We start from the raw sequence: 10,908 nt of genomic DNA, 5'->3' as shown, positions 1-10,908 counted from the left end.
ATTGGACTACACGAGAGCCACGGGAGAGCAAGGATAAGGATAGAGATGCAAGGTCATACTCTGCCACATGACATGGAATAGAATTTCGAGACTTTAACATCGATTGAATATGGCCTCTTGACACCAATTTGAATTAAGATAGCAAAAACTAAATATGCTCTCTAGTTTTATTAACAAGTATTTTAATTTAACAAGGATTCTTTTTGAGTTTTCAATATATTTACAATTTTATTTCTTGATTATATGCGTATGTTTATACGCCATGTACAATTTCAAAATTCATCCAAATGCTATAAACCTAGAATACATTTGAGCTCAAATGTTTAGTAACAAATTCATTTAATAATTTATCTTTAATGCAACGGTGACAATCATGTTTTGAATGTATGAACTAACGAAAACAACTTCAAACCCTTCATCCTTAGCGTGAGCACATGTGCACTTCTCGTTTCACTTTTTTGTTATAAAACCATATTCCAAAAACTATAAAGAGATCTAATATTGTGAAAGGACCCGAGCATTTAACATCATGTCCTTCAATAGCTTTTTTATCCATTAACTAGTGATTTAAAAGTACTAGATAGTATTTTTACAAAAAGTAAAAATACATTGAAAATGAAAAATAAAACCTTGAATACACGTAACAAGTGTTATAGTACGATAGTGAAAGTATGCGTTTTAAATTCAAAAACATTATATTAACAATTTTGTCTGGTACTAATATAAAGCTTCCACTGTCTCGTGCAGTTGTTTTGGCCACATTTCAGCAACAGAATCATTAGTATATTTTTATGATCAATGGTCTCATTACCAATAACATTTGCTTGACCATTCCAAATGGTGCAAGTATCATTGGTGTCTGACTAATATTAGTTTTGTACCAAAATTCAACTCTGATAGCTAAGTGGGTTCATCACAGCAAAATTAGTTAAACATTACAGAAAGCTTACTAGGCAAGCTCTCCAATAAGTTGGAATCATGAACAAGTGTTTGACAGTAATTTGTACATAGGAAAAGGCATTGCTATGAATGCTTATCAAAATTGAGCATATGCGGCTAATTAATCCTTGTCTATGGTGGACACTAACTAATCTGCACTACCTACATGTTTATGGCAAACAATTGTAAAGCGATGAAGCCTGAGAATACAGTATATAATAAAAAGGGTCACCAACCAAGTGGAAGAATTTGCTTTATAATACTACTAGTAGAGTGTAGTAATTATCAACTAGAGTTATTATTATGTATATTTTCAGCACTGCAATGCAATGTTGATACCAATGCTGATTAAGCTATGCAATTAGACTTTATAATATGAAGTGGGGGACCAATTTTGGAGACTAAGGTGGTGGTGACGAGCGGCGTCTTGGGAGATGAACAAAACGACGGAAAAATGAACTTGTCTCTAACTGCCATGACCAAAAGGTAGAGTGTCACTTGGTCACGTGCCATTTATGTGACAGGGTAAAAGCAAACACAATAGGGTTATTGATAGACACGATTCATTAAATTGTGTTGTCTTTGGCAATGTCTTATATTGGTGTTAGTTTCCTGAGAGAAAAAAAAAAGGTAGTACTAGTAGTACTGTTCTATTGCATTGTTTATTCCACCACTCTTATGGACAAATTTTCTTTGGACAACAATCCAACATACGTGGCTAGGTTGCATTTGTCATGGGTTTTTTTAATGTTTATCTTGATCACTCTCTGATCTAGTTGAGAAAATCACTAACCTGCCTTTTGGACATGTGCTTAGGCCTTAATGGGCTAATTAGTAGGCATTCCCCTAGCCTAGGAATTCTTTTTAGTGCATAAAGTCAGAAAAATTTTGCTTTGATTTGAGAAGCATATAGGTCCTTATTTCTCCACTACTTTCTCTATCTTTTTGGGTGTTAAAAAGACTAATCCCCTTTGAACATGTGCTTAAGCTTTTAATGCCCCATTAAAATATATGTTATAATGTTTAACTTTGGCTTGTTCAACCCAAAAGCATGATGCAGGATCCAATTTTGCCAAGATATATTCTTCATAAAGCACTTTTTGTAAGATAGGTATACTTCTTTATAAGCCCTGCCTTGTCAGTCCTTTAGGCAAGTGCTTCTCTCTAATATTCTTTCCCCATTAATTCATCTTGTTGCTCTGAGCTTCCTTCTAATTATAACTATTATTCTATGGCCAATGCATGGTTGGTGCTTTTAAGACTACATTGAAGTATAATGCTGACATCAAATGGTGTTATGAAAAGGCAAGAGCTTGCTGCCAAATTTTGTCTGTCTGACTGCACTAACTTCAGATGGGATCCTATGAACCATCTGCTGTTATACTTGTGCAAAGATACCATTACTTATTTTCTTTTTCTAGTTTGAAGCAGTGGAATCTTAAATAGTAACAACCTTAATGTAAATTGATCACTTTTTATTTATGTTTTTGGATGAAGATTTAAGTGATTGATGATTAAAACGTTAAAAGTGACTGATATAATACGATATAATTTATAGATAATCATATTTCTTGAGTTTAAATTTAGGAATTCGATCTTTAAGTTTGTGTATATATAAAAAAAAAATCTTAACGACATATTTGTCTCTTACTCTCAATTGGGATACTAGGATAAACTTTTTCCTTCAAAAAACTAATTAATTTAGAGGAAGATTAATTCAACCTTGCCATATGTGTTAATTAGCTAACAAGATGGGTCAAGTGCATAATACAAAATTAGTACGGTTGATAAAGTGTGAAAACTGAAAAGCAATGCTAGTTAATTATACTAATATAAATAGTACGATTCTTCATGTAAGGGAATTAATCTCAAAAAACAAAAAACAAAAAACAAAAAACAAAATCGAGGTGGTTCCTTGACATCTGCTAAACATAGAAGTGTGTGAAGACAGTGTTGTATTTATATGCATTTATTTTACCAAGTTAGAAAAAATAAATACTGGAACACCGACAAGACATACTCAAATCCTTTTGCATTATTTCTAAAACCATATATCGATGTGTTGTAGCATATTCTTCCAAAACCCTATCGATTCTTTTTTGTTGCATTGGAGTACCGTTGTGATTGTACCCGTACAATACATCCCATGTTGGATCCATTATCCATATGATGCTCCAATCGCAATGGCTTATGTATATGTGCACAGTACCTGCAGAAAAATATATATACATTAGAAAATTAGCTTTTATATATTATTATACTTTAGCCAAAAATAGGACATATATATTATTCTAATTTGTCCATCGCGTAATAATTGATGTTACCACCAACCAAGATTTAATATATAATAATTGAAAAAATGTTTAAGTTCGTAGCAATACTTATCATGTTTTTTAAAAATCTTTTTTAAATAGTCCAACCGCTAACAAGGTAACAACATTTTGTACAACATTCAAATTGAAATTGATATGTATGGTTCATTTAAATAGTTTCTATAAATCTTTTGATTAATTGATATGATAAAACTTTTTATTCTAAGAGTTTATAAAAATTAATCTCTTTAAAGATATTTAACTACACTACTTTTTGGACAGAGTATGCATTATTAGTATAAAAGAGATTTTTAATCAATTAGAAATAATGCATATAATTTTATTAATTTTTATAATAATTATTTTATAAGTCATCCTAATAAAATTTCTTTATGTAACAACTGTTTCTTATTTCAATATTGTAAATTTAAATAGAAATTTTCATACTAAAGAAATCTAATTGAGATCTAATTGAGGATTGATTTAATAAGATGCGTGAATTATTATAAATTATTTATCAATAAAAAATTAGAAACCCTTGCATCCTACATGCTTTCATGTAATTTCAAACTATTGATTTAGTGATAATGTAAAGCTTATCAACGGTTGAAATCAAACTTCTTTTTACCACTTAAAGCACTCTTGTGGGTGGCCACGCAATAATTGTGCACAAGTTATGGTCAGACAATTGCATGTGTAAGTAAAAAATTGTTAATATATTTTTTCAAATCATATTAAGGGCATGACAGTTATTAAATAACTGAAGCAGCTGCTTTCCCTTTTATGAAAGATATATAGGATTTTGAATGATGATATTGTTAGATAGTGTAGCATGATGGATTTGTGTGACCCAAATATCCATGCTCGTGCTCACAAGCAAGCAAGAAATGACAACTCGCGTGGCTGAAATTAAAGATCAAAGGGAAGAAATTAAAAGGGGGCTTCCTAGGTAGTTGAAAAGAGCAAATGTTAGATCTATGGCCATTATGTTTCTATAATTTCGTGCGAGGAATAATGGACCATCCCATTATCTCCTAAAAACTGTCATGTTAATGATGGAGATTGAAGGCCATGGGAATGGAAATCCTCCAATCTTCTTTTCTTTGATGGTTCGGTTATATCCACTCGGTTTTCTATATCCTACATAATGGTACAAATTGTAATCCTTTTGCCCGAACAAAGAACCATATATGTTCCAATTCTATTTGACAATTGTTTTAGGTATATATATTTTCATGTGGAATAATTAACTTGATTCCAGGTAGAATTGTCCAACCCTTGTTCTACTACGAGAAAACTATATATTTTTTCTTGTATTATTTTCTTATTTGAATCGGAGTTTCACATCGATGATTTGTATAATCTTTTAAAACGAAGTTTTATCATGTAAATTACTAATGTGAAACTTCAATTTTAATTAGAAAAACAATAAAAACAAATAAACGAGGAACAATATATCTTAGTTTTGTCCATTCTAATATAGTCTTGAAAAATAAAGCCAAACTGTGCTCTAATGAAGAAATTAATTAATAACTACATGCTTTAATTGCTGTCTCTTTATAATTTTATCTTAAACTTGAAAGAAAGAAAGCGGAAGGAATTTCGCAAACATTATGAGGATGAAAAAAAGAAGAAGAAAAAGGGAGGGGGGTTCACATAATTCATAAATACTAAATGAAACGGTTGTTGGGAAGGGGTCTATTATTTATTGTGAGTGGAGTTGTTAAGAAACAATTGATGTTATTATATCTTATTACATGGGATCATGAATAATTTATGCTATGGTCTGAATAGGATGGGGAGAGTAGTTATGTTGGACGTGTAGATTGAACCAAACATGAGACTTGAAATCTGACCCCATGCATTGTGGTGTTATCTGAAACACTTTTGAAGTGGTGGAGATGGAGAGAGAGAGAAAGAAAGCTAGAGAATCTTTGGTGGGAATAATGACTACACTGTTGTTGGCTTGTTTTTCGGTTCTTCCTCATACCTTGTACGATCAACCTAGTTATAGTTTGAACTTCGTAAGTAGGTAAAACAGTTGTTACTTCTTACTTGTTAGCTTTCTTAGAAAAAGCCCTGCTAAATGGAGAAAAAGAGTTTGATTTCTATTTACTATTTGTATAAAATAAAAACTTTTATACAATTAACCAATTAGATATTATGATACATATGACTTTTAATATAGTTAATATAAAAGTTAATAACTTATAATATATGACTAAGGATGATAAGAAGATAAGACAAACTGTTAGTTATGACACAATTTGTAATTTTTTTTATTCGTTAATTTACATATTTTATTCAATCAATTAAATTAAATTTTTTTCAAATAATTTATAATTAAATAATAATTTAAAATACAAGTGCATAGATTATTTACTAAAATAAAAAAGAGGTATGCACCTCAGACACTCAAAAGACTATAGCATATTAATTTGATCATATCTCCCACTCTCAATCTTTTTATATGTCCCAAAGCCTCCTTTTCCTCCTCTGACTTCTCTGTTCCCCAACCCTCCACTTCTTTCTTACCTGTTCTTTCCCATAATTAAACATCAATACCCACCATCTCTATGTCTCTCTCTCCCCATTTACTCTTCCTTTGTTTTTTATTCCTTTTCAGTTAAACTTCTAAATTAAAAAAATATCTAAGTAAGGTGACACCTTACCCTCTATTAGTGTTTCAGAAACATAGAAAACTCAATGACCAATTTTGTCTTCTCATAAACAGTTATAAGCTAGGAAAGCTACACTAGGAACAGATGTCTCCAATTCCAAAACAGTTTTTAGGGTGATTTCAGAAGCAAGCCACTTTCACTTGATCTTGAAGTTTGAGGAGGCATGCAACACTTCTTGCACTGTCATCTGTGTACTTAAGTAAGTACTGGTTGTCTTATTTTACTTTTCCACTTTTGCTTTTCTCAACTCTTTCTTGAGTTTAAGATAAGTCTGAATCACTGAATAAAGCAAATGGTTTGTGGAATTTACTTTCAAACTTCATCTCATGCCATCAGTGCTGCCTCGTTTTGTCACCACCAAAATCTTCTTCTCTTGCTAGAGGCTCCAAAGTAGTTTTCTTCTGTAAAGTGTAAACTATCACAAGTAGGCCTTTTCTTTGTCTCTATACTGTGTGTTTGTTTATACAGAGTGAAAATCCAGGTAGATTTAGTTTTAAAATTGGGAGGGACAAAGATGAAACAACTCAAACCAGTGTGTGCATGTAATTGTTTGTTTTGGATATGTTGATGTTGTTCGATCTATATATTAATGTTTTTGATTTTCTCTGTCTTGTGTGCTGATTGGTGGCCTTAATTGTCTCTAAACCTTGACTTGCACTAACAAACTGATGGAGTTCAAGTTTAACTTGGGTGTTGTGTTCTCTCTCTCCCTCTCTCATCAAGGGACTGAGAAGCACTTATGTCGTTCAATTTTCTAATTCAATGAGTCCTTGGACATATATTATCAGAAAGAATCTCCATAGCAGATTCAACATTAATTTCAGATTAGATGTAGTATGTTACTAATTATAGTTAACAATAACAGGAATTTCATTTCCTGGATCGTTGATGATGCTTTGGCGTTGAATCAGTTGATGAAATGTGAAAACACTCATATTGGTTAACTAGTTGTTCATGAACTTCATGGCATGTCTTCTTGCTACTTTATAGTTTATTTTATTCTACTTTATCACTTACTTGAAAAAGGTTAAGCAAGTTAACAAAGCATATGTGAAGATTCAATCAGGATTAGTTCCTTTCTATAGGTGTTACAATTGTATCCTCCAATCTGAATAGGCATCCATATCACACTTACACCTTAATTTCAAATATGCAATCATACATTTGTAAATTGGATGGTTTTGAATGTTCATATTCAGCAATCAGCTTTCTTGTTTATCTGAATTTTTACTAGATAAGTCTGAAAAGACAAAATCTAGGATAGTTGGATCAAAATAATTATAGCATTTAACCATTACATTTTGTTAACGAATCTGTCATAAGTCAAATCATCATAAATTCCGATACAACTAAAACACAACACAATTTTGTTTGTATTTTTGAGTATGGGCTTATATATGGCCACTGCTATGCTGCCCATTTGTTGTTACCAATAGCTTTTACTGGATATAGAACCTATTTTGCCTTCAACAAGAGTTGTGCCACAAATTAGTGCTTTTTTCTTTTACATTTGGCTGGCCAAACAAATCACAAGCACCAAGTAAAAATGTTTTTCAAGCAGTGAAAGTTCATTTTCAAGGCACATGAATCACAAGACATGGTGCATGGATGAGTATCTAGTAATCTTTTTCAGTATCAATCAAATGCACATATTAGTAATATTGACTCAAGAATTTTTTTTTTGTTTTGATGATTGCTAAACTTGAACTGATGGATTTTCATGGCTTACCTAATTGCAGGATGAAATAAACATCTCAGTGCAAGCTCAGAAATAGATCTTATTCTGAATACTCAGTGGTTAATTTCCATTTCTATTTTGTAAATAATTTCTAACATAAGCATAGCTAAATCATGAAACCAAACTTTGATCTTGAAGTGGAGGCATGTGCAGAATATGAATCTGAGGTTAGCAGCCAGGTTGCTTCCAATGTATCTATTCAAGAAACCTCTATAGGTCCGTGTAGTGATAGCCTCACCAACATTTCCAACATCACAAATCCAATAGGGATTCATCCTAATTCTGATGCTATTTCACTTGACTTAAGTCTCAACTTCAAGAATAGTGAGCCAGGGGGAAGAGATTCAATAGGATTCTCATTCTCAAGCACTAGTGAGAGCAGCAATGAACCTGCCTCTCAAACTACAGCAGCAACCATTCCACGAGTCTTCTCTTGCAATTACTGCCAGCGCAAGTTTTTCAGTTCTCAGGCTCTTGGTGGACACCAGAATGCACACAAGAGAGAAAGGACATTAGCAAAAAGGGCCATGAGAATGGGGTTTTTCTCTGAAAGGTATGCCAATTTAGCATCTCTCCCTCTGCATGGTTCTTTCAGGTCCTTGGGAATAAAGGCGCACTCCTCACTGCACCATGGTTTCTTACCAACAATGAGGCCTCCTGAGATAAAGAGCAATGCAAGATATGATCAAGGGTATCTTGGCCACCCGATATTCTTGGAGGATGACGAGTCAGATTTGTTGTGGCCTGGTAGTTTTCGTCAAGTTGCCGAGGCAGGTGATAGTCATCAGAATTTCATACTGACTGGAAGTTCTAATATGAGTTTTACTGAGGTGAACCCACCTGTAGACATAGAGAACTCAACACCAGATTTGACTTTGAAACTTTGAAGGAGGTTATTTGGTATAGTTCTGGCCTCGAGTTGTCTGCTTTATTGTTATGTTATTGTACAGTAAGACATGCATGCAAGGGGCCATGATTACCAGATTGATTCCTATACTCAGTTGGGTTTCCTTTTACTTTCATTTTCAGTTTTCTCTCTTAGGAATCTTGCTTTGTTATTTTGTTTTCTATGTTTCTCGTTGTATAAGAGCTCCGGGAGGACAATTTTGGAGCTTCTGTGCTTGTTATATAAATCATGTTTTCCCTTCACTGTAATTATTGAGCTTCTATGCTTTCTGTCTTTTGTTTCCATTCTGGATTATATTGACCATTAAACTCATCTTGTTTGACTAGTATTTAGCTCCTTTGGTTAGGAATAAAAGTCATGAAAGTTGCTATGATTTTATTGTTGTGAATAAATTTGATACGGGTTCTTAGTTATGGATATTTTGCTGCAAGCATCTTCGAGATGGTCAAGGCTACTTGCATTGACTATTGAAATCCACTCTTCAAAGTGGTAGCGTATGTGGCCCATTGGTATGTTTGGCTTACGATAATTTATTACCAAACCAAGAAATATCAAACAGTCCAAATAGGAAACGGAAAAGAGAATGCTTAATAACCACAAATATTTTCAATAACCTTCGGATAGTATTGGGATTTGGTTCATTTGTCACGTCTGCCTCCAACACATAATAACTTGGATTTTCTGTCCCATTTTCTTGCTTACCTTGGGCAGGTCATACCACAAAAGTTATTGAATCAAAGAGAATGAAAAAACGATGAAAGAAAATGATTCTCATTAATTTACTAACTGATATGAACAATAGATCTTAATAGTTAATGTACACATTTACAAGTAACTTGTGTACATATTGAACTAACTAGAATGGCAGTTATAACTAATTTCAACTAAGTGCATTAACGGCAATTCTCTCCCTCGAGATGGGAGGAAGATGTTCTGAATGCCTATTTTGGTTAATAACAGTTAGAATGAGGATTTTGACAGAAGCTTTGTGGGAAGGTCAGACACTTGGTGATGAGTAGAGACATGAACTAAGCGAATGGTTCCATGAACCATCATGCACCTTTCACAAACCAAATGACAATCAAGTTCTATATGCTTGTTCGTTCATGAAAGGGGTAATTTGTTGTAATGTAAATCACAGCTTAATTATCACAAAACACAAGAGGTTTTGGTGGAATACCAAAGTCGGTAAGCAGATAAGATGGCCATGTCAATTTACTAGCAACAGTGGCTAAAGACCTATACTCAGCATCAACTGAGGATCTACTTCTGGTGTTGTAATTTTTGAACTTTCTAGAAAGTAGAAAATCCTAAATGAAGACACAAAAACCAGTTGTGGATTTCATAGTATCAGGGCAAGCTGCCCAATCAAAATCAGCATAAGCCTGTAAATGAATACTAGACTTAGCAGAAAATAGCATTCCCTGACAAGGAGTGCTTTTGGTGAGTAGTGCAAGATTGAGAGACAAATTGACTCAGTTTATGCACAACATAGCTGATGTCTGGTCTTGATATTCTCAGGTAAAGTAAGTAATCTGTGAATAAGGTGTCTATACATGCCATGATCAGATAGAAGCTCACAATCAGATTGTGTTAATAAGGTGGCTACATCCAAGAAAATCAGTTTCTTCAAGCAAGGAGAGGGCATATTTCATTTGTGAGAGGAAAATGCCTTCGGTCAATCGTGCTATTTCAATTCCCAAAAAGTATTTCAATTGTCCAAGATTTTTATGCTTTCAGTGAAACTTAAGAAATGAACTTGAGGTCCATGATATGTTGCTGATTTGAACTTGCAATGATAATATCATTGACATATACCAATAGTGCCAAGAAAGAATAACTAGTGCCTTTTGTGAATAAGGAGCAATCACTCCTTGATTGGCTGAAACCATGCTGCAGCAAAGCTGTTGTAAATTTGGTGAATCATTGTCTTGAACCGCGGGAGTGCGATCTATGTGGTCAAGAAGATCTTCTAGGTGCAGTTGGTGAGTTGGATGGAGATGGATTTTATGTATCAGGTAAGGTGTCTGAATTATGATCTGGTTGAGGATTTGAAGCAGGATTTTGTGATAGGGAATTTGGTGGCGGGGAGGAAAATCAAGGGTGATTTGGTAAGGGCATGAGACATCAAGGTCGGGAAACAGATCAATTGAGGTTGGTCTGAGATGCAGAGGTTCTGTGGCATCTCTAACTTTATGTTGGCAATAGATTTGATCCCTCTCACACTATGTTTTACCTTTTCAAGGATAGAGTACTTTATGACTTTGGTCTTTTATTATTTTCCTATTTGTGTTAGCTAACACTATAATATTGCCTGCACATGAAAATGAT

At 33.5% G+C, this 10,908-nt stretch overlaps 1 protein-coding gene across 3 annotated transcripts; it reads left to right on the top strand.

Annotated features, from left to right (window-relative positions):
* The first annotated feature begins 5,959 nt into the window (after nucleotides 1–5,959).
* On the top strand, nucleotides 5,960–8,825 carry LOC100794851 (zinc finger protein 4-like). Of its 3 annotated transcripts, none has more exons than NM_001254550.2 (2): nucleotides 5,960–6,131; nucleotides 7,672–8,822. In NM_001254550.2, exon 2 carries the CDS (start codon nucleotides 7,784–7,786, stop codon nucleotides 8,555–8,557), a length of 774 nt encoding a protein of 257 aa, NP_001241479.1. In that variant the 5' UTR covers nucleotides 5,960–6,131; nucleotides 7,672–7,783; the 3' UTR covers nucleotides 8,558–8,822. The 3 variants fall into 3 exon arrangements, with proteins under 3 accessions (NP_001241479.1, XP_006595568.1, XP_025981064.1); XM_006595505.4 differs by lacking the exon at nucleotides 5,960–6,131 and adding an exon at nucleotides 6,162–6,356 and having other exon boundaries at nucleotides 7,672–8,825; XM_026125279.2 differs by lacking the exon at nucleotides 5,960–6,131 and adding an exon at nucleotides 6,457–6,474 and having other exon boundaries at nucleotides 7,672–8,825.
* The last annotated feature ends 2,083 nt before the right edge of the window (nucleotides 8,826–10,908 follow it).

This window comes from Glycine max, chromosome 14 (genome assembly GCF_000004515.6).
Source record: "Glycine max cultivar Williams 82 chromosome 14, Glycine_max_v4.0, whole genome shotgun sequence".
Lineage (NCBI taxonomy): Eukaryota > Viridiplantae > Streptophyta > Magnoliopsida > Fabales > Fabaceae > Glycine > Glycine max.
The sequence above is the reverse complement of the archived record's forward strand: the minus strand, read 5'-3'. Positions and strand labels throughout refer to the sequence as shown.